This window comes from Cylas formicarius, unplaced genomic scaffold, assembly GCF_029955315.1.
Source record: "Cylas formicarius isolate icCylForm1 unplaced genomic scaffold, icCylForm1.1 PGA_scaffold_12__32_contigs__length_19106922, whole genome shotgun sequence".
NCBI lineage: Eukaryota > Metazoa > Arthropoda > Insecta > Coleoptera > Brentidae > Cylas > Cylas formicarius.
Window position 1 is genome coordinate 17,799,347 of NW_026844225.1, and position 23,887 is coordinate 17,823,233.

The following is a 23,887-nucleotide window of genomic DNA, read 5'->3' on the forward strand; positions in this document are numbered from 1 at the left end:
GGGTTCCTAAAAGTTTGAACGACGCGTCTGTTAAACTTAAAATCTGCACCGTCGCGCCCTCTATCGAAGAATAGCGGAGTTCAAAGGGAAGGCGCTCTTCCACACGAACATTTATAAGTAAACAGGAACCTATTTGACCAACTCGCATTTCACACATACACCTTTTTACCACATATTGTAAATGTTTTGTGATCGAAGGAGCAGCTGTTGCAAAATAAGTTTAAAAGTTAACGAGTGTGTAGAAAAACACGCGATCTCGATTCAAATATGAGCGACCAGTCAAAAAAAGTTAAAAATACGTTATTCAGTGCATCGGTTACGGGGGGAACCTTTGAAGATTTTTCTCAAAATGCCGTTTTACACCCCGCAATGGAAAAACCAGCGTTACCCGTGGTAACTGTCAATTCAGGTGTGTAATTTTTACGTAACTGAATCATCACTCAAAACGATTTAAATATTGAGGTTATGTTAAACGTCAAATAGTATTGATAGTCGTCGAAATACCTGCCAATTTTGCGTGAATTGTAAGTAAATAACGCATATTTATTGAAAAAAATAATATAAAGGAAAATCCGCATTAAGATCTACTAGAATCGGAGCCTGAAACATCAGATTCAATCGCCAAATTGCTCCACAAATCTAAACGATTTTGTTCGTTAATGATTAAATTCAGTAATTGTCATATTCCTCCCCCTCGATACGTGGGTAAATCGTAGCTCTCTTTTTGTTTCTTCCACCTCACCACCAGCCACACTATTAGGACAATCAGCAGTATAAACAAAATAATGCCAAGTACCAAGGCGGCTATGGCACCGGGGCTCCATCTTGCGTCTAAAAAGATAGCATTAATTATTACATATTCCTTCACATTTTTATACGTACGATATGCGTTGACTGTGTAAATACGTCTGTTATTTAAACGGTCTATGGCAATTATTTTCAAGTTTGGGTTGCAACAGCTATCGCTGTAGAACCCTTTTACAGCTTCTGTGGTGCCCGCTGTATAAGAATTCGGGACGTATAAACCTTTCGGTATCGTATTTAATTGCAAAAGGCCTAGAAAAAAAGCAAAAACATAATTTTTTTCGAAATTAAAAAAGCGTTTTTGTACCCGAATCCAGATCCTGGGCCGTTATTTCAATCGTCCAAGTTCCTTTTTCGCATTTAGAAAAAATTACGTCCGTACAATCGCTGGTATATGAGTAATCAATTCGTGGTTCGGTATCGTCAAAATAATTGAAAGAATCAACGTCGACCAAAATTTTTTTCTGCACAAAAACAGATCCCGCTTTGGCTGAGAACGTTATTTCGTCCTGATAAACTCCACCTTTCGTGTTGAGCGTGAGCGTCACTATCGTACTTTCTAAAGGGCTTAATACCTTCCTATGAAATAAAAAACCAAAGCTAAATAGCGGTATGTTGTAGCGACCAACAAGGCTGACCTATAAGTTGACAACGATTGCAATATATACTTCTGATCGCTACACGTAAACGTTACTGTAACGACATCGTTGCCTTGGTTTGTCACTTCAAAAAACACCTGAGGGCGACTCTGCCCTTTCGTTATTAATTCCGATCCCACTCCAACATCAACAGTTAAGGGATCAGACGGAAAGAGACCTCTGTGATTGCCGACGTAACCTAGACGCTCGAAAGTATGTCCTACAAGTTTCTGAAATTTAAATTCGGCCCCACGCAAACATCTACGACCCTACCTTGAGCATCTTTCCCCTTAATAAGCGCATACAAAGGAAGTTGGATGTTCGGATTTTTGTCGATTTCAATATTGACGTGTTGGGTTTTGTTATCTCCGGCGACATACTTTTCACTTTCGTTAAACTTGTAAGTAAAGTTACTTGCTGAATGTCCGATATTATCAACAAAAAAGATGTCGGTGATCTCACGCACATTCCCTGATACGCCCAATTTCACAATATCCTTCGGAAATTTATAATCTGAAACTTTTTTGGAAATTATCTATACGTTGCTAAATTGTATATTTAATTGCGAATGCGAATTGTTAGTGTTTACAAAGTTCGTGGTACTTGTCAATATTATTAGATGCCGCCATATTTGCACGGGAGAAAACGCGGGAATTAAAAAAAAACGTTACGTCATAAATAACATAGTTCCTCAATTCTGGAATAATAACAAATCAGTAAACACGCACCCGAGGTCACGATACTTTCATATTTTGTTGACTAGAGCGTTAAATCATGAGCTTGTCCAAAGTCCAAATTCCTTAATTTCATACCAAACTCTCTTGCTGTTTGTACGAGACTTTTGTGCTTAGTGATTTTAAGGATTTTACCCCATAATATGTAAGTAGGCACACCTCAGAGTTTTATTTAAAAAAAAACCTTATAATACACATTTATTTTTCATACCTATCTTTTTATCGATAAATGCTTGGGCTACGATACTAGTGAAACCAAATACGGCAACGTTATATAACCAATCGGCACCCTCCACTGCGATTTTCCAAACACCCGTGGTGCTTAGTTTCCCGGAGAAATTCAAGTGTACTTCCAAAACGTCTTCTTGGTATTCGGAAAACGATTGGGTCGAAAATTTCTTGGCGTCATCTCCGATCGCATTTTTGGAAAAATACATTTTAAGCCCTAAAACGTACGATTAATTTAATAACACCGGATAGTGGGTTTTTTATAAAAATTACCTCCGGCAGACGAAAGAACGACACTCGCAGTATTAATGGGATCAACGATGATATTTAGCCCCGTAACGTCCGAGTCCACCGCAAATGAAACATCCTCTTCCTTGCCTTGGAGGTTTTTCTTCAGAAAAATAGTGCTCTAAAATAGGTTAACGGTAAAATAGACTTATAAAATAACGACGTCGCGCTCTACCATTTGAAAATTCATTTCTACGGGAGTTTCAGGATTTCGAAACTTCGATTCTGGCAAAGCAAATATACCGCCATCGGACTTTATACTAAGCTCTTTTAATAAACCATTCAGCGTATTTGGGCTTTTATCCCAAACGATATTTACCTAGAACCAAAAAATATACACCGCCACATGGAAAGAAAATTTGGCAAACAGGTGCTTACAGATATGTGTTTTTTTAAAACAAAATCCCGAGCCAATCCAGCCAAACGCTCATCGACCTGGTTTTCTGCGTCCGTAAAAAGTATTATCGAACTATTTGTCGGCAAAATCTGAGCAGCGTGAAGTATGGCGAAAAACGGTAGAGAATTAGTATTTGACGTTGATTTCTCGACGCCCCGAAATTTCAGTGCCTTTTGAACGTTTCGCGTGTCATTGAGGCTGGTTTCCAAAATAGTGGTCACACCTTCAAATCCATCGTATAATTAAAAGTCCCGTGCGGTGTTTTTACATCAACTTACCAGACGAATTGAACTTCATGAGGGAAAACTGTACGTCTATGTCCGACACTTCACTGGCAAAATCGAACGCGGTTTGAATACACTCGGGGGTATCTTCTACTAGCATTACTGCATGCTTATTTTTTAAAAGATTTGAAAACAGTTTATAGCTTTCAGACAAACTTGGGGTGTTGATTACAATATTCAAAGAGTGCGTTAAAACGCATCCCAAAAAAATGACCCAAAATACACACGCACGCATTTTGCCAATTCGATTGGAAAATACGCAGGTGAACTGATAATATTTACGGTTTATAAGCCTTTTGTAGTCAAATATGACAAATTTGGGCTAGGTCGGAAGTCGTTTAACATTTCTGCACGAGATTATACTTAACTATTCGAAATTTCTACTGATAACACTTGTATGTGCCAAGTTCGTTGAAACCAACGGCACCAATATGTAGTTCCCACCTTATAGAAATAGTTTGAAATGATGTATCACATCACACTGTTCATCAGTCCTAGGGTTATAAAAATAACATATGTTTTGACAGTCCATTTATGGCTACAACGTGAACTTCGTAGCAATGATTGTCCTTGCTGACAAATGCAATGACAGTGACAGTATTCAAGTAATTATTAAATACTGAAAATTTTGTTTGAAACATTTAAAGTCTTTTCAGTTTTGAATAAATAATAAATTTAATACTAGTTCGGTGTATGCGGTCTATATATGGACCGCCAAAACTTTTTATTTTGCCGAACGTTCCTCGATAGCGATCGCAAAAGTCAAATTTTGCTTTTGTGATACATCAGTGAAAAACATTTGAGAGTATTGATGGAAGATTATGTCAGTTGATTCCTTTTATGTGATTTAAAGATGAGACTGTTTATAAAACTTTTCAAAGTGATAAGTCAATAGAATACAATTAATAATAAAGCAATTACAATAATGAATATTCTTTAATATAGTTTCCATGAACCAAGATCCTTTAAAATATATCAACTACAATCAGCTTTATTGTCAATTATATTAAAAAATGAATATATTTTATATATTCTTAAAAGATTCCTAATTGTGCATGTGACCAAAAAGTTGTGCTGAGTATATATAATCCTTCCAATCCAATCCAATCTCCTTAAACGTAAAAGTCCATTTTAAGCCCATCGAACTTCTCAATTTAATTTATCAAATGAATTTTCTCTTCTAGAAACATTGCTTCAAGGCAGTACCGCACCTCCACAGAACACTCAAGAAACGTCAGCTTTCTTGAATCCGATTGAATCCGCTGTACCTCCGCAGGTTGCGAGCAATTATTTTCAACAACCGCCATTACAACAGTCAACGAATATCAATTTCAACGTTTACGGTACCAAACCAGCCGACACCGAACAAGAAACTTCTAATATTACTTCGATCTTATCTTCGTTTTCAAATTATTTAAAACTAAATTCGGGCGGTAATCAAAAACAAGATTTCGATTCTTCAGTGGCGGCCCCGGCGGGGTTGGATAGCGTTATCGGCCAGAGCAATCCCGATGCTCCGCCGGTACCCTTGTTTCCACCAAGCGGTTTGCCAGAGCAACCTGACGTTGTAAAACCACCACCAACAGGTATCAATTTGTAATATTAAAGGCTACTCATAGATATAAGAAGTGACTAAATGATACGAATTAAGGAAAGACTCGGGCAAGCTGTAAGAATGAAATATGGCCGAACAGGTCCGTACTTTGCTTAGAATTTAATTATTTGGGGTTTTTTTAGGAAAGATACTAAATATTTATTGATTTATGTCTGTATTTATGTTAAAATCTAAAATAAAATTACAAATTATTAATAAAATATTACATAATATATCAGTATCGCTATTGCTATCATCGCCTGTTCTAATTATTATTTGTTCTATATTATTTGCAATATGGATATACGATTGTTCTGCCTTTTCTATATTCTGTTTAACAGAATTTGCCCAACTTTGTGGAGGGATGTTAAAAACTTCGGTTTCTATAAGTTTTGAGGACATTGAAGTTAACACGGGGAAAAACATTGTTACGAAGAATGACAGATTTCAGTTGGTGCCTTAAATCTATATGCCCTAGATTTTTTGCATAATTGTCACAGACGTATTCCTTTTGTAGGTTCAAGCTTTGTAGAACTTCAATTAATTGCTTTTTAGTATAATCTTCGTGAAAATAAATGTCGTTATTATACATGTAGTTTTGGATTCTTGCTTTTGTGTCACACGAGGAAGGGGTTTTAGTCAACTGTCGACTGTGATAACTTGCATTGTCCATTACAATGACGCTATTAGGAGGAATGTTTGGATCTAGTTTGTTTTTAAACCAACTTTCAAATAAATCAGCCTTGGTGTCTTCATGGTAATCTAGAGAAGGATCTTTAATATTTTTCGCAGACAGAGAAAGTCCATTTGGAATCCAACCATGTTTAGAGCCAGCATGCAAAATAGTTCTTCTTTTACCTCTTTTTGTTTTACACTTATCAGTTGAGTCAACCAAACCCTTTTCCGGGGTATCATAAATGTCGAACCAGGTTTCATCCAAGTAAATAATTGGCCTTTGTTGTAAATCCTAATTTTGCTAGATATTCCAGTCGCCATTTCCGAATTCTAAAAGATACCACTAAAACTTGCCTTTTGTCAATTTTTTTAAATCTAAAACCCATGTGTTGAATACACTTCCATAAGGTAGTTCTGCCACATTCAACACCGGTTTCATCTTTTTCAAGCCTCCTAATTAAGATATCAAATGTAGGCACGCTTTGTTCCTCGTATAACTGGTAAATGTTACACCGTGTTATATCTTGATCACTTTCATCTACACTCGAGCAAATGTCAGCATCGCTTCTTTTTTTCCTCGCTGAAATGGGATTATTCACAATTTTTCGTCAATGTGGCCGTTTATTCTAAAGAAGCTTGCTTGCTGGCACCACGTTCAATGAGAGTCACATAAACATTGTTTATAACTTCCTTAGTCTCAATAGAATAGTGTTTTCTACATTTGGACGGGAGCATCTCCTGAGATACACTAGACTCGCACACATTTTGCATAATTCGCACACGATTCAACACACGGTGTATTACGGACGAAATAAGAATGATTACTAATAAACTTAAACTAAGTAGTATACCAAAGCAAAGAATATTAAACACAGGAAGTAAAATTATTTAATTTAATAATCTTGTTGCATTGTATTACCACCCTTGGATAATCCCATTCAAAAGCAATTGGTCACTTTCTTATATCTATGAACAAACCATACCCATCCTATTAGCAATAAACAATTTTAGGGCCCCAAAATTCATTCAGGAGACCCGGTCTAAAACGTCCGGTTTACGCGCCGGTACCCGGACTCACTAGTGCACCTATATTTAACCCTCAACAGCCCCCGACTCAGGTAACCTTTTTGCAACCACCGACGTCTGCTTCACCGGCTAGTTCTACATCTTCAATACAGGAAGCCACGTTTAATTTACCAAATCAGTTTAAACCTATTTCGCCGACACCCGTGAGTTTCCCGAACTTCCCTCCCCAAATTCCCCACCCCCAGCATTACCAAGGACCCGTCATGGACGCCATACCTGCAAGCGAGGCTTTAGAAGAACAACCCGATTCTGTATTATTAAATTACTCGGCCTCTAACGATTTTGCGGCAAATACGGTGAGTAGAAAGCTATACAGGGTGTCGTACTTCGTTCATCTCGTAGCAAAAATTGGAAAATCCGGGTAGTCTACTTATTTTAAATTGAACACCCTATATATTATTGCTTTTTTGCCATTTTCAACAGATAATTGAAACAAAATTTCAAAGGATTCTGTATGGGAAAGAGGTACAGTACAGTACAAACGAAATTTATGACATAAATATGTCTAGAATTTTCAGGGGAATTCAAAAAAGCAATAACATAGAGCATTCCATTTAAAATTAATATTTTAATTCAAATTCTTATTACTTATAGTTTTCTCATTAAATATCGATGATGTTCACGGACACTCTGTAGTTAAGCGCAATAATCCGATCAAGTTATGCCGCTTATTTTAATTTCAGACGAATCAGGCTTATCGCCCGGTATATCGACACTGGTTTTTCAAAAAAGAAATCGAAAGCAAAGTAATATGGCAACCATTTTCAATGATTGACTCGCTCGCGCTGGAACATGCTTTTACCTCTAGTATATATAAAAATATTTCCCATCGTTTATCATGTTCTTAATAATATCCTTTACAGACGAGTTGGATCCCGATAAAGTAATATCAACCGACGGCGGCAGATTCGACGTGAACATTTTAAGGCGTCAGAGAATGCCCGTTTATTGGAAAGGAAAGATCTCCGAAGTCAGACGTTGTTCCTGGTTTTATAAAAACAGTAGCGACGGCCGCTACGTTCCGTACGAAGAAAATATTGCCAACAAATTAGAAGAAGAATTCAGGATAGCTTTTGAATCAAATCAATGGCATAGGAAAGTGGAATTAGCTAGTGGGGAGACTATCGTTTTCCACGGGCCCGATGTGCTTGTATTGTTTCCCACTACTCAAGTGCCGGACGCTTGGGGAAATACTCCAGTAAGTGATCCCAATAAACCACTTATCCCACTATAACACTCCCACAAAACGCAAAAAGCACGCAAATCGCTCACAGTTTACAATTTACAGAATCAGCCAAAACCGAGAGTAGTTAAACGAGGCATGGATGAATTTGACATCGACGACGGTGAGCCAGCCGAAGTAGACCATTTACTGTTCATGGTGCATGGAATCGGTGCAGTATGTGACCTCAAATTTCGAACTATCGAGGAAGTTGGTAAGCTGGGTTGGTTCAAGGTTAAATAGTTGTCTGCACGGTTTTTATTTTCAGTTGACGAATTTCGCAGCATTTCTCTTCAGCTAATTCAATCGCATTATCGTTCGTCATGCGAAAAGGGTATCGTCAACAGGATAGAAGTTCTCCCTATAGGCTGGTATGAAAAATTGCACTCTGAAGAGACCGGGGTCGATAAACAGTTGAAAAGCATTACATTGGAGAGCATACCGCGACTTCGAGACTTCACAAATGGCACTTTGCTAGATGTGTTATTTTATACCAGCCCCATGTACTGCCAGACGATTATGTCTTCGGTCGGAGATGAACTGAACTCCATGTTTGACTTGTTTAAACGAAGGAACCCCACGTTTAAGGGTCAAGTTTCCCTTAGCGGCCACAGTTTGGGTTCCGTGATATTGTTTGACTTGCTGGCTCACCAACCTACCGAATCCGAATCTAATCAAACAGGTGAAGCTGCGAATGCTAACGGCGAAAATAAATCCGACCCCGACGATCGGAAAATAACACGAAGGATAAGTTACTTGATGGGAACTGTAGGCGGCGCCCAACCTAGAATATCGTACCCAAAACTGACATTCAATCCTAAAGCTCTTTTTGCTCTCGGCTCGCCCATTGGTATCTAATTTGTTTTTACATCACTGCGCGCGATCTATTTTTGTTTTTTTAGGAATGTTCATTACTGTCAGAGGGCTGGATAAATTAGGAGAAAAATTCTCTCTTCCGACATGTCCGGCTTTCTATAATATATTTCATCCGTATGACCCTGTGGCCTATCGACTGGAAGCGCTAATCAACCCCGAACTGGCTAAGATTAAACCAGTCTTGATTCCTCATCATAAAGGGCGCAAAAGAATGCATTTAGGTACAATTTTACAAAGATATTGGAGCGAAAATAAATGTATATTTTACAGAATTGAAGGAAACAATGGCAAGGGTGGGTGCGGATCTAAAACAAAAAGTTTTCGAGTCGATGAAAAGTACTTGGAATTCCTTCTATCAACTTGCGATGTTTCACAGACAAGATCAACCCGCTTTAGAAGCTGAAGTAAACAAGACGATTCAGAAACGATTGGAAACGACCACCGAAGAGGACGACGATCAGGAACCAGTTGAAGAGCATACCGACATTCCATTGGGAAATCTTAATGGAGGTCGCAGAATCGATTTTGTACTTCAAGAAGCCCCTCTCGAGTTTTTTAATGAATACATTTTCGCATTAACCAGTCACGTGTGTTACTGGGATTCCGAAGACACCATCTTAATGGTGCTTAAAGAAATATACAGTTCCATGAATATATCAACAGATGATAAGATTCCGCAACAGACTATGACTATTGAAAGACAACCCGCGTCTTTAAATCTAAGCAGTGCTGCAGCTGCAGACTCCGCAAGTAGCATACAAGTGAATTTAAATTTACAAGCTCCGCCCAAAAGTGGTTTCGTGAAGAGAACATAGTATATGCTCTATGAGCGGGTGTTTCGCCCCATAGCTGCCAGATACGCTCCCTATTTATTACACCAACATTGTGTTTATAAGAAAAAGGTGTCTATGTGAATCACTGAGCCTCAAAACACTGTGATTATTCTCTTGCAATTGCTAGAGCTTGCAAAGAATATTTTTGATACATTTTTGTTGAATTTATTCACTATATATGTTAAACAAATGTAAAATTTTTATGTAGTCGTTACCAATAAATAAACGTTATTATTAACAATAATCAAATTTAATTTTAAGAAATTAAATGCGTAATATATTGTAAATATTTAGAAATTCAATTGATTGATAGGGAAACTAATGGAACTAAATGGAACATTTCTTATCATTTATTTCTATAGTTGCGAATATCATTCAAAAAAATTAAATCTATATAAGAATAAAAATTTTGGAAGAGTGTATTTTTTCCAAGTTCAGCCAGATCCGACGAGTTACGGCGTTAATATGCATATTAAAACTTGAAACGAATCCTCGAATTTAGAAAACTGTCAAATATTCCAGAAATTAACGCAGGCTATCGTTCGAATATTAAACCACAGATGGCAACACAGTAAAATTCTATGAAATTCGAATCGTAGGACGAAACGCTTTTAAAGTACCAAATTGTAGATGGCGTATCGATCGATTCAAGTGAAGCTCATACGAAAACCGGCCGAAACTATTTGCTTCAAATATTGAGTCGAGGAACAATTCTCACAGAAGAACATCTTCGTCTAGTCGAAAGGTTAATTAAGTGTATTTGACCGTCTGGTCGCTCAAAAAATAATCGCCGCAGATTGGATGTCTATTCAACTTTGCACTTTTTATTACAATAGATCTCAGGAATAAAAAGAGTTGCCAATTGATAATACGTCTGGATAAAAATACAATCGTCACATTATTCCAATTTTGGCGTTTTGGGAATTGATTAAGATGTTTGTTTTCACTCCCTTTTTACGGTTCAAGCAATTTGACCTGAGTAAATGGAAACAACAAGCGCAGCTAGTATATAAATCGAGGAAAGAGCAATAATTAAAGGACGCGGTTTCGATTGACCGTTAGTGATGTCGGCTTAAAAGAGCATCGAGAGTGAGAGAGAGGGAAATTTTGGCCAAACAAACAAAAATAAAAGCGATAAAGGAGCCTTTTATCGACCCCTCGAGGCAACATTCGGGGCGAAACGAGATAAAACTCGTCTTCGTGATGTGACAGGTCAAATATTTGTTTCGGAACTGATAATTCGGTTACCATATCGGTAAAAAAAAAGTATCTTCAAAAATAAAAGTCAAAAACACATCGGAAATGGCAATCGTTAAACGTCCTAGTTTCTTAGACGTCGAAAAAAACTTTCTCTCGATTATTAAAAACAAGATTTATTTATAATAACCTAATGTGCGCTCTTAATTTCACCTCACTTTCATGCAGGGACTGCGATATGGCGGTTGATTCGCTAAGAAATTTTGAATAATGAATAAAGAAACGATAATTAATGTTTGGAGGTGAAATCCCATCGAATGAGTGTGTACCACACAGGTATTCAATCCACCGCTTCGCAATAATATTTTGAGACAGTCAGTATATTAATATCGTCGCAGTGAAGATCAAGTTGTGCCAAAATTCAAAGGTCAAAAAAATTAAGAACCCGCCTCAAGCTAATAGACAATATCTAAACTAGTCCCGACAATAGAATAATAATAGGAAATTAAAACACAAACGCACAACATGGAAGGGACAGAAAAAGTGTACCTGTTCCCTTTTCGAGCAGATGTTTGCTCGAATACGAGTCGCTTTTTGTGCTCGTCATAGATCACAAGCGTAGTCACCGAAAAATTTGAAAGGCGTCGATAATTTTTTTTTTTATTATTTTATATTCTTTCGCGCGCCATTGTCGGCGTTGGCAAATGCGAGTATAAACAAACGGTTTCGCCGATCAAATTTGGCAGATCTTCATAATTAATTCAGCGTGCGTGAATGCGACGAAGTTTTGACGACGATCTTTTCGTGTATCGCGAATTCGTTTGGGGAATATAAATTTTTCCACGTTCTAGCGGACGTTCGTTAAGAGAAAGTCTTCCTACGAGCTTTTTCTAACTGGTCGACTAGGTTAAACAAAATCCCACACCGTTTCTTTTTACATAAGATACCGATTTAAGAGATCGTTCGATCGATTTCGTGTAGAGACTTAGAGAAGTCAAGGACACCGATGGCGTTTTAGATAAACGTCTTAATATTTAGGTAAGAGGGAGTGGATGCGCGAAAAGCAACCCCCCTTCCCGCCAGATTTGCGTACGAAAACGAGTTGACCAACGACCGGGGGCTAATTTTTCGAATAAGTTGTCAAATCGATTCTCGGAACGGTCAATTAAATTTGCATTGTTCTGCGGCTCCGTCGGGTGTTTGAAAATTTTAAGGCAGGAGGCCCCCTTCGGATGTTCCCACCAATCGAGCAGTCGGTAAACTGACGTCCTCGAACGGCAGTCGCGGTTGTAGTCGGTCGCGCCGCTGCCATAGTATCACAGCCGCATTTAGTCGCTTTCAATTCTGGCTTCGGCAATACCGTCGTATCGTCTGCGTTTGACGGTGGTGTAGCATCGGTGTCGGTGTCGTCACCGCGTTTTGTTTTCATCCGAACACTGTCACCTTCACCGATCATCCGCGCCGTCTCGATTACACCACTTTTCCTTTTATTTTTCGGACGTCGGTCGCTCCTTGAACCGAAGAGGGAAACCGGCTTTACAGTGCTCCGGTTCTACCCCGTTCGTCAAACGTCAAAACAATCGATTAATCCCGTTTTATTTTCATCTTCGACCGGGAAAACACGACATCTATACGGAGCTGGTGCGTGACGTCAGGTGAGAGATTCTATTCGACGTGTGCGATATCGAAAATATACACCGGGTCGTCCGAACGGCGGAAGATTGACCTCGTCAAGTTTTATTTTTTGCACTTTCGCCTTCCATGTCTCGCGGTCTTAAGGATAATCGCGGCGGGAGCACAGGGCATGATGCGTCCCGCGATGTTGCCGCGTCATCGCGAAATTCCTATTTTTGCCACGAATCCAACCCGCCTCTCCCCCTTGCCGCGCCGTCAAATAGACTAAACAATTAAGGGCAATCATTGCATCACCGCTAACCCAGATTGGATCGATTTAAACTCGATTTCGTTAATTGACATTCGAGATGACGTCGTTTCAAAACGCGATTCGGGTTAATGGATGGCGTTTTCGTTGCTTATTTGTTTACAAACCGATCGGGCGACGTGGCAACGCGGCCACGTGTGCGTCGTGCGCGCGCACACGCGATCGCCGACCAATTTTTTTCGGCCCACATAATTCGAGACCGAAAATGTTGCGTCTCGATTGGATTTTTCGAGGAAAATTATCGATTCCGAAAGTCGAATCGTTTGCGCGCGTCCCGCGATTTGTCTATTTACGGCCATGTTGTTGTTTTTATTTATAAACACGTTCGGAACGGTTAGTAAATCGTTTCCGACGAAAAACAAAAATAAACACGCTCTCGTTTAGCGGCGTTACGAAAACAAACGCTAACTCTTGGGGACACGCATTTAAAATATTACGAGGATATTTGGAAAAAATATTACGAGGATATTTGGAATTACCGACGCACGCAAACTATCAACCCCGTCGGAACCCTCGAAAACCTTGATTTCTCGGTGCAATGAAACCTAATGTCTACGCCGGCAAAGGTATTAGATACGAGTGCAGTTATCTTCGGCACCGGTAAATATTTAATAATGAAAATAACCCATTGTTTTTGTAAATACAAATAATAAGTTTGTTATCAATAAGCAAACAAAAAGTACTCTCGTCGTCGGTTTAGAATGACGCGATACTCGTAAAGGTAGCGTAAAAATTGCGTGTTCATTTTCGTGTATCAATGAGAAAGTGTTACGCTACGTTTATAGATTTTTGGAAATCCCGTATTTACAAGGAACTGGTTTTATATTCGCAATAATGGCGGCCATAATCGCAGACAGATAGCGATGGGCTCAAAAGGAGGTAATGAACTTAGTTTTAGGTGGTGGTCATCCGATGATACTTGCCATTTTGTTTTGTTGTAAGCACTAACTGAACTGGTCGAGGAACAGTTCGATGCGTATTATACACAGATATACCACGAAGAAAGTGCAATAAATTACATATTACGAGTTCGAAACAATAGTTAATTGGCAGTTTTTATTAAGCAACAATTAGGATTAATAACCCATATACGTATGCTAAATTAACGAACCCACGTGAAAGTTTAAGCAAAAACTTCACTTTTAACCGTTTTGTCCGTATTCTTATCGAATCGATTAATTAATAGTCGTGCAAAACATGTTTTTATTTTTATTCTATGTATTGCGTACAGTATTTTTGAAGTTGGACGTTTCGAAGGCAATCTACAAATTGCTTCGATACAACTTGAAAGGGTCAAAACGACAGCGCAATTGTGCTGATTTGTCCGTTGTTATATTCTGTTTTCACGTAAAGAATTCGATATCAATCGTAAATCAAAAACGTAGGCCACACAATTAAGTCGCTTTAAAATCGTGAAACGTGAAAACTTTAGAAATACTCCATTAAGATATAGTAAAACCAAAAACAAGTTTAGGACGCCTATTCCACAGTAATCGACAGTTGGACGAACTAAGCAAGTCGTTACCTACCGTGAACTACTGGCGAAACGGTGAAAAGTGAAGTTTTTGGTTCACTTTCACGTGGATTATCTCGTATATTACGGATTATTAATTCTAATTGTTCGATACTAAAAGGCGCGAATCGGCAATTGTTTCAAGCACAATTGAAATGTTAATATATTATTTATTTCACTTTCTTCGAGGGGCACTCATATCGGTCGACATATTCTTCGATTATTTTTTGTTAGTCGTGTTAGTATCTGGTACATTTATTATTCCGAACTTAATTTTATTGTGTGCTACATGAAAGTTGATAAAAAAAGGTCAACCGATACGCCGTCCTCTGTCGTCATACATTCCGCCTCGTCTTCTCGTTTCTCCACTAAGTCGTTTTATAATAAAGTTTTTAAAATCTAATAAAATATTTATATGACCCAAAATAGAGCTCCCAAATTTATTCTTTTGCGTTTTCTTTATAAACTTTATTTAAATTTGGTAACCAAATATCGTATTCAAGGTTAAAAAAGCTGGTTATATTAGACGGAGACGGAGAGAGACTTAAATTATTAGAAACACGTTCCCTAGTAACGCTTGCATTTTTTAACAAGCGATACAATAGAAAATCGAGATACCAAACAAATCTGGTTTATTGCTATTTTCGGACGCCCGCAAAAAATACCAATTTGCCACCAGCGAATGGTCTGCTAATTTTGACGTGTTCAGTAGCACTATTTCTACTGAAATTATCTGCGATTGCTGCACCAACGTAGAAAGAACAACCTCCCGCCCTTAAAGCTGTAGTCGAGTCAATGATAAACTAGATAAACCGAAAACCCTAACGTGGAAATTGAAAATTTAATTTTATGAACTTCTACAAAGTTCTACAAAATTATCACTGAAGAAAACGTTGCCGATGACTATTAACTTAACTACAGGCATGTAAGGTATAAGCCGCTTTTAAAAACATATTGATCTTGGAAACCAAGCATTTCCGGACGTACGTTTATATATTTTTTTCTATAACGAATCTCTAGTCGATCATGGGCGTTTTTTTTAAAGATCACGTATAACTTAATAAAATAGCCTGAAGAACCTGTATAAACTTGACCAACTTTGCAGAAAACGAATAACTTGAGTAATAAATTATAATATGCCTTGGAAACAACGGTTATAAAATAACCTCAACACTCTGCTACAAGACAACGAATAGCTTCTTAGCTGTCATTCATTACACGTAACTTTCCGAAAACATCTCTACAACGTCTCAAATGTTACGCGACATTTTTTTTTCGCCTCCGTAACCCAAAGCAACGCGTTTTCGTTTCGAACGAACATAAAAACTTAATAACACCTAATATAATAATAAATATACAATATACAAGCGCTTATGAATTTTTCTTTACCAGCCAAAATCTGAGAAAATCCACGTTCCGTTGGAAGGTCAATGACTTGGGCCGATATCCGAAGTCACTTAGCACATTACCACCCATCGTATACACGAAATAAAGATTTACGTGCGATATTTAAAATCAAATTTGCGAAATAACTCAGCGAAACATACGTAGGTCTCTGCAAACTGTCAAAGGCGAAGGGTACGTCATAGCAGGCACGGATAACCGGATGCGATACGTGTTTTTATTTTGACAAATCAAGGCCGCCTTTTTTCTTTAAAGTATTTAAAGCGGAAGGTTTTCCAATCTAAGGGTACGTCATAGCAGGCACGGATAACCGGATGCGACGTTACTTATTACCTATTTAAAAAAAAAGTATTTAAAACAGACGATTGTTTTCTTCTCCGTTTGGCTATCTGGAGCATTTATCAATTGTCTTCGTCAATTAAGCCGCAGCATAAAGAATTTAATAGGGCTTAAGTAGATAAAACGATTCTAGGAAACGCAAAGTTTCTAATCCAAGAGCAGGGTTACGATATGCATTAACGAAATAAACAAAAAAAACTCCTGCTTTTGCATAATTAACCGTATGAATTAATTTAAATTTAAAGCGATAGTTACATTGTGGGAGCAGAAAACCACTGACACTCAAATTCGCTCCTAACTGATATATAAAAATCAAAATGCACTCTGCGTTCTGCATTCAGTGCACTAATATAATAATAATAAACATTATTAATATAATATGAATTAATAAAACCGTTCATATACGCAACAAACATCTAATTTACTTTAGAGGTCCTGACGGCTTTGAAAGACAAATTACGCCCAGGGCAGTACTTTTTAAAGAGTTGTTCAAAAATAGTTTTACCGAAGTTTAACAATTTGTTCGTACATTATTTATTTATACATTATTTTTTTGGAGTACCAGCCTTTTTTTACAGGGTGAGGTTGTTAGACCGGCGAGAATGACTTTTGGGCCACACTGAGTGTAGGCAATCGTCATTCCAGGCGGAGTTAAAAGGTCTTATTAAATAATGTAATGTAATATAATTATTTTATATTAATATTTTTAATCAATTAATATTTGTGTAGGCGAATCAAAATGAGATACACTGCAAAGTCTATTATTAGTTTTCACTTAAAAAGGATTAATGAATAAATAGCACCGCAAAACCGATACGTGAGTGAACGATATATACGTATGTATTTCTAACGCGTATTGTTCAGAACGCCGTGTTCCTGGTTTCGACGTTTTCAAAATATTTTATGCGTAGAAGTGTTGTAACAGTATAAGAAAAGGCTATTTGAGTATTGACGGCACGTCGTCTCCACACTTTATACTATTGCCATTATTCCTATATAAATACAGTTAAAAATAATAGGTACGCGAAGACGAGGTCTGCACATTTCTAAACTTCCAAGGATCGCTGGCGTTGGAATTTAATTTTTTTATACCGGGCTTCCTAGAAACTACAGGGTCATAACGGATAAAATTGGACCAAAAGGACTCCAAGTTTACCAAAATGAATTGCTATCATTCTTGCTATGTACGACGCGATTGCGATTGCTTACATTGCTTTCCAGGTGGCGTTTTCTTACATAATCTCAGAATAGTTAATATAAATATGATCAAATAAGGACTCGGCAACTCAGTGAAAACCGCATCTCAATATTTTTATGGAGGCCTACAATGAACTCAACGTTAAAAAAAAGTTGGATTTTGGGGAAAATTTCCACATTGCGAATTGTTATTATTTCGTTTTTATCTTTTACTTTTTCTACAACACCTTTGGTTCCGACAAAATTGCCCAGAGAGCTGGCACCATTTGGTTTTGATATCCTTGACTATTTTCAATTAATGTATTATAATCGCATTAGATTTAGTGAACTAACCAAAACTAATAAATTGTTGAAGACTAACCAATTGATCAAATAGTCAATATTTTTCTTTGTCCCATTACGATGAGTTTCAATAAGACATTTTTAATACAGGAAATATTTCACAAACTTAAAGTAATGATAAAGATACAACGACATGAAAGGTGCGTAGCGATTGGTCAGATAAAAACCAAATTTGTTTTCATAGCACTCTTGATGACAAAAATGAAGTTTGATTAATTTTGTAGATGGCTTTACACATTTTATTTATTTATTAAATTAAAAATAGTGCTAAATATTTGAAAACAGCTTAGCATGTCAAAATGTAGTAATGTCAACTAACGAATAATTCGCAAACAGCAGTTTTAGAACAATTACTCATTTTCTCTTGGGCAATTTACGTAATTCTTGGAACACCCGGTATATACCAAAATCTCCGTCGAAATAACCGTTTTATCTTTGCAATTTGAACCTCGGAGAACCGAGAATTTGGCCAACTTCTTATTAAAGGTGCGAATCAATCTCGACACGCGTAAGTACATTGCACTTTATTTAACGTTATTTATGAATTTATTGAACGATCCCATCTATAGACAGAGGAAAAAAAATGTTCTACAAAAGCGTTGCGTGGTTAAGTATATAATTGTACTTTAAACAAAAGCGAATATGTAGGTCGTTATTTTTATTTAACACATGTCAATAACCTTTGATTTTTTCATAAAATATATTTTTCAGTTTTGTAATCGATGCGGATGAGGCAACGTCGCAATAATCGGATGAGTAGAAGGAACCGATCGAGCGTTATCTGATAGCCACGTGTTTGGACGGTCAATAGAACTGGGTCGTTAGACTTAATATTCCTACTTTAATTTATGTAAAAAATGCGTCAATTCACGTGTAGTTACGTAGGTTCACCCTAAACTGGCATCAAATAAAATGTCTGCTCCGTAGAAAAAAAACATCGTTCGCTGCAAAATATTCGGTATTTCTCTCTTGGTCGATTTAACCCATTTACATTAATTTTAAGCCGTTGACGTATTCGATTACGGCCCGTAATAAAATAATAAGCTTTACGACCACCATCATTTAAAAAAATCTATTTTATATGCGCGCTGTATATATGTTGCGCAATCCCGCATCGTCGAATTGATGTTAATTATTATATTTGATTATTAATAATGATAGCTTTTTAAGGTATAGCAGCGAAATATGTTTTTTCTTTCATTCCAGAAAGAAAGTAAGACATCACATGTGAGTGAACGAAGCATCACACAATCGACTGATAACCTATCAACTGCCCACCGAATACCTCAAAAAATGACCGAAAGGGATAGCTATATGATGTCTGACAAAGTCAGTAACAATAACAAGCCTCACATCGAAGCCCCGGAAGAGCTCAACCCCTTGCAAAATGGCGTCAAGGAAACCAGCGATTCCGCGGACGAACAAACCGCCCTGACAACATACGACGACCACAACAACCACCAGAAACAGACGCACCAACTTAACGGTGATCTAACGAACGAATCCATTGATATAGAAGACGGTGATAGCGATACCGAATGCGGGTGGGGCGTCTGTTCACCAAAATGGTCCAATATGTTCGCGTCGAAGCAAGCGTTTCTCGCGGTATTTTGCGTGGGGTGGGTATTGCAAGGGATGTATCACACGTACCTCGTGAGTGCGATCACCACTATAGAAAAACTCTTTCAAATACAATCGAAAATCACAGGGATTATAATGAGCGCGACCGAAATAGGGGAGATTGGGTCCTGTTTGCTCCTCACCTATTACGGAGGGCAAGGACATAGGCCTAAGTGGATCGCTTGGGGTATGGTCCTTTTCGCTGTATCGTCTTTCACCTGTTCCCTACCTCATTTTATATACGGTAAACAACTAATTACGGCGAACGATCTGACTGGGATTATTCGGTAAGTCGTCCTTCATATGTAATTTTGTCCAATCGCGGCGGATTAATGTAGGTCAACAGATTTAAGGAGGAGTCGCCGGATTTTGTACGCGTGGGGACCGCTTCTTACAGGCGCCTCGAAATCGTTGACTCCGCCCCCGATCCGCTGACCTACATTAATCGATCGTGATTGGTCAAAACTGTGAAACAAGGGCAACTCTCCTCATATCGGTTATTCTGATAATTGGATAATATTTTTCACTCACAGGGACCAATATCAGAAATTAATGCCCATTTAGTCATTAAATCAAACTTTTCGACTAGGTGATATTTTTATTATCAGGGAGCCGAACATTTGCAAAGCACCGAATGGGAATTCGACGGATTATTTTCGAAATATTTTCAATGCCACGGAATACTCGGAGCAGATGCCGGATATAATACAAACGTGTTACGAAGATGTGGTGCCCAGTCACCAAATTCATCCGAGTGTGACCAACATCGTCCTTGCGATATTTTTCATAAGTTTATTGGGAGTCGGGCTCGGGCAAACTTCTGTTTACACATTGGGAATTCCCTACATCGATGACAACGTCGCCAGTAAAGAATCTCCGTTGTATTTCGGTAATTTTAATTGTACTTATCCGTCACACTTAATTAAGTATGTGTACAGCAAGGGCCATTTAAACATTTGAAAAGCCACAGGTGATGTCTATACAAACACGCCCATTTACATAAGCAAATTGAAAAGGCGATAAATCGAATACGAATAGCGATTTCTAACGGTTCTGCACTTTTGATTTTAAGCTTTAGCATATTTTTATACGTTTTTTTTTTTGCTTATTTTAATGAAGGAGGATTGTGTTGAGACTACGTCAGGTTTTAAAATATTAAAATGGCGAGACAATTTAATTGCGTCGGAATCCATGATGCCAGATAAAACCTTATCTCGACCAGATATAATACCCACTTGCATTTTGTTACTTTAGGTTAGTTACGAAAACAAAATTCTCGATGTCATTGATAATTTTCAAAATGCATTCCTTATATACGTTTCTCTACAGGATGGCCTGGCGAAAAAAAAAAACGATTTTTCCTGCCTAGACCTTGCTGACGTTTCGCCGGTCATCCTATTGACTTCAGTTAAGATTTGAAGAACCCAACAGGATAAAATGCTGTGATTGTTTCAGCAATCACAATCGGAGTTCGAATATTGGGTCCAGCGTTCGGATTCATAGTGGGATCTCTTTGTACTAGCGTCTATGCCGATCTATCTGTCGATCCCAAAATCGATTCTTCAGACCCAAGATGGGTGGGCGCGTGGTGGTTAGGTTTAGTTATCATCTCAGGGTTGCTTATACTAGCTTCGATAGCGATGTTCGCTTTCCCAAAAAGACTTCCGAAAGCTAAGCCAATACACCGAATTAGAAAGATAGAAAGCGCGGACAAGAAACAACATCCTAGTATAAGAGGTAAATTATACAATTAGATTTAATATCTGCTGGAATATAATTTTTTTTTCAGATTTTCCTAAGACTGTCAAAAGACTTTTGAAAAACGATATTCTGATGTTTAGAACCGCAAGTAGCGTTTTACATATACTTCCAATAGCGGGCTTGTATACATTTTTACCTAAATACTTGGAATCTCAATTCAGACTGCCCACGCCGACAGCTAACATGATTTCAGGTGCAAAAATATTCGAAAAATTTATAAACTAAAATTTTAACCTAACAAAATAGTGTGATATGTCTACACTTCGGCTTACTCACTGTAGCCTCCAAAATATTTCCTTCAAATTTACGAGAACGGACAATGACTATGGCTCATTCTTTTTTAGGTGTTGGCGGGATTCTGGTCATGGGTGTAGGCATCATTCTAAGTGGAATTTTCATTTTAAGAGTCAAACCAAACGCACGCTTTGTCGCGGGCTGGATTGCATTTACCGCCATCGTTTATTCGTTGGGGATGGGTCTCTTAATGTTTATCGGTTGTCCTACGAATGACGTAGCCGGATTACAACAAACGGAAGGGTAAGAATTTAGATGAAAAGCGGCGACATTACTCGCAACGACGATGTTCAAAGGTTCGATCCCGTGCTGCTAAATAGCTGCAACAAAACCAGCTGCAATTGCAACAAAGACAAATTTCAACCGATATGCGGGCAAGACGGCAAAACGTATTTATCTCCGTGTCATGCTGGTTGCCAGAATTATACGAAAAGAGACGGCAAAATCATCGAATATTCCGAATGTATGTGCTTGGAGAAGTTAAATGTGACGTTCGAAGACGACGAGGAGTGGGGCAAAGCGACAATCGGATACTGCGACCTGGAATGTTCCAATTTTATTTTATACATCGTGTTATTTTCCGTATTTGTTTTTATTCATTCGACATCGGAAGTGGGATCTATGCTGCTGATTTTACGATGCGTCGATCCTGTAGACAAAGCGATGGCTTTAGGGCTAATTCAGTTCGCGATCGGATTATTTGGGAACGTTCCTTGTCCCATAATTTATGGGGCTGTGGTGGATTCCGCATGCCTAATATGGAAAATGGCTTGCGGAGAGAAAGGAGCTTGTGGGCTATACGATGCCTACACTTTTAGGATGTTCTACCACGGTAAGTAAAACTCACGTTTAAATTGTAAGAACACTTGCGAAATTGAAAAACACGACCAGTGATTTTTCACTATCGAGATGCATTCCACCTGTGCCGTGTAGGCAGCAAATGTGCACCTGTTGCGTCCCACAACTATCTCTACCCGAATAACATTTTCTTGCGTAATCCGAAAGTGGAATGGTATGATATTTCAGGTACAACGGGAGCTCTGCTTTTGTGCGCGTTCCTGGTGGATCTGATAGTGTGGTATAAAGCTACCGAGATTAGATTTGTGGACGACCAAACACCTGGATGAGAGCCGTTTACTAAACGAGCCCGCTTCTGCTTTTCTTTATTAAACAGTACCTAACTGAGTTTTACTTTAGGTGTTACGAATATTCTGCATTTTAGCTGAGGTTATATAATTGAGTCGTAGGACGCTCAATTCTTTCTTTGACTGAAATTAATCGATGTTTTTTGGGACTAGACGATCCAATCGATGTTTTTACCGTAGAACTCCGATAATTCACAAATCTCGAATTATTGAAGTAACGAAAAATTATCATTTTTCTCTAATGTAATTTATTTGTAGGTCCTTTATTTTAGAAATTAAGCGGTAAATGTAATTATCGGGATTTTACTGTATCATTAAATTCCTTGTAGTAGGTCATTTCAGGGAAAGTCCGATTTCGGCTGCCTTATTTAGATAATTCTTTTAATTCTAATTTTTAATGACGTAATTGTTAATGAAAGAATTTAACACCACTACAGTGTGGATGACAAAAATTGAACATTTTGAAAACACTATATGAACTGTGATATTTAAATATATTTGTTACGCACCTTTCGAAAATGTTTGTAAACAATAATTCCAAGGTATTGTTGTACAAGGTTAGGATCAATTATTGTCTCGTATAATCAAAACGATAAAAAATGAGTGAATTTTAATTGCCATATTAATGAAGTAAGGGAAAAAATTTATCCTAACTGATGAATATTATCAAATTTCTCTTGTAATTATCTCTAAGCAAATGTGTGTAGTTAATCGATTGTATGTAGAGAATTAGATCCCTCTGTACATATTTAGGGTTTTTTTTATAGACTCTCTGTTAGACATGTTACATAAATGGTTATTGATTTAAACATTAACACAATTAGTTACCATTTAGATATACCGTAATATACAGCAGATTCATTTTTCGAAAAATAACGTTGTGCCATGTATTGAGTTTGTAGATACGATATAAATGAATATACCTCATTTTCCATATTATGGTGCTCAACAGTTTATACTTTTATATTAACATTTATAACTTTTCGTCACCCTTTTTTATCCTGGTTTAGTATAAACAAATTAAAAATCGCCGCGTTATTATTGCTCTTATCCTTAAAGCCTTCGGTAAAGAAATATATTACCATGCGCCTGCAGCTGGTTTTAATTGACTCGGAGGACATTATCAAACCCAATAATTATTGATCAAAGATGTATTTCAATCTAACAAACGTTTGTTTATCTACACAATTACAACTTGCCCCCTAGGGGGATAAAATAACAAATTAATTGGGAAAACTCAATGCAACTATTAGACTAATAACATTTGTTGGTAATTTGGAAAAATGTTTTGCAAAAGCGTTGCAAGGCATTTATTTAAATTTCTAAATTATGGAAAGCTTTCGGTGGATGTAATTGAAACAATATGGTGGACTTTAATAATTGACATGTTTACATTTACATAATGAAAAGAAGTCGGAGGTCAATATCAAATTTAAAGTAAATTCGAAGGCAAGAAAATCCGTAAGTGTAGGCC

General features: G+C 37.6%; 3 protein-coding genes across 4 annotated transcripts; 2 read left to right on the forward strand and 1 right to left on the reverse strand.

Moving 5' to 3' along the window:
* The first annotated feature begins 156 nt into the window (after positions 1-156).
* Positions 157-9,902, forward strand: LOC132695499 (phospholipase DDHD2). The gene is made up of 9 exons (XM_060659783.1): positions 157-409; positions 4,558-4,959; positions 6,654-7,024; positions 7,412-7,535; positions 7,592-7,926; positions 8,017-8,164; positions 8,219-8,800; positions 8,853-9,047; positions 9,097-9,902. Exons 1-9 carry the CDS (start codon positions 268-270, stop codon positions 9,639-9,641), a joined length of 2,844 nt encoding a protein of 947 aa, XP_060515766.1. The 5' UTR covers positions 157-267; the 3' UTR covers positions 9,642-9,902.
* LOC132695500 (uncharacterized) lies at positions 355-2,990 on the reverse strand. The gene is made up of 9 exons (XM_060659784.1): positions 2,868-2,990; positions 2,678-2,813; positions 2,388-2,621; positions 1,716-1,961; positions 1,443-1,662; positions 1,112-1,383; positions 883-1,056; positions 505-831; positions 355-428 (listed from the first exon to the last, which is right to left on the reverse strand). Exons 1-8 carry the CDS (start codon positions 2,880-2,882, stop codon positions 680-682), a joined length of 1,449 nt encoding a protein of 482 aa, XP_060515767.1. The 5' UTR covers positions 2,883-2,990; the 3' UTR covers positions 355-428; positions 505-679.
* Positions 9,903-12,123: 2,221 nt separating the features above from the next.
* Positions 12,124-23,412, forward strand: LOC132695646 (solute carrier organic anion transporter family member 74D). Of its 2 annotated transcripts, none has more exons than XM_060660032.1 (8): positions 12,124-12,511; positions 18,800-19,500; positions 19,822-20,102; positions 20,669-20,950; positions 21,003-21,167; positions 21,319-21,511; positions 21,565-22,100; positions 22,295-23,412. In XM_060660032.1, exons 2-8 carry the CDS (start codon positions 18,887-18,889, stop codon positions 22,393-22,395), a joined length of 2,172 nt encoding a protein of 723 aa, XP_060516015.1. In that variant the 5' UTR covers positions 12,124-12,511; positions 18,800-18,886; the 3' UTR covers positions 22,396-23,412. The 2 variants fall into 2 exon arrangements, with proteins under 2 accessions (XP_060516015.1, XP_060516016.1); XM_060660033.1 differs by lacking the exon at positions 12,124-12,511 and having other exon boundaries at positions 19,114-19,246; positions 19,302-19,500.
* The last annotated feature ends 475 nt before the right edge of the window (positions 23,413-23,887 follow it).

Coding starts and splice junctions, on each gene's coding strand:
- LOC132695499 (XM_060659783.1), top strand. CDS start 268: ATGAGCGACCAGTCAAAAAAAGTTAAAAATACGTTATTCAGTGCATCG. Junction 4,960..6,653: donor TGTAAAACCACCACCAACAG/GTATCAATTTGT, acceptor AAACAATTTTAG/GGCCCCAAAATTCATTCAGG. Junction 9,048..9,096: donor GCGCAAAAGAATGCATTTAG/GTACAATTTTAC, acceptor TATATTTTACAG/AATTGAAGGAAACAATGGCA.
- LOC132695500 (XM_060659784.1), bottom strand. Junction 1,962..2,387: donor ATTTATCGATAAAAAGATAG/GTATGAAAAATA, acceptor TTTCCAAAAAAG/TTTCAGATTATAAATTTCCG. Junction 1,384..1,442: donor CAATCGTTGTCAACTTATAG/GTCAGCCTTGTT, acceptor TTTATTTCATAG/GAAGGTATTAAGCCCTTTAG.
- LOC132695646 (XM_060660032.1), top strand. CDS start 18,887: ATGACCGAAAGGGATAGCTATATGATGTCTGACAAAGTCAGTAACAAT. Junction 19,501..19,821: donor GATCTGACTGGGATTATTCG/GTAAGTCGTCCT, acceptor TTTTATTATCAG/GGAGCCGAACATTTGCAAAG. Junction 20,951..21,002: donor ACAACATCCTAGTATAAGAG/GTAAATTATACA, acceptor TTTTTTTTTCAG/ATTTTCCTAAGACTGTCAAA.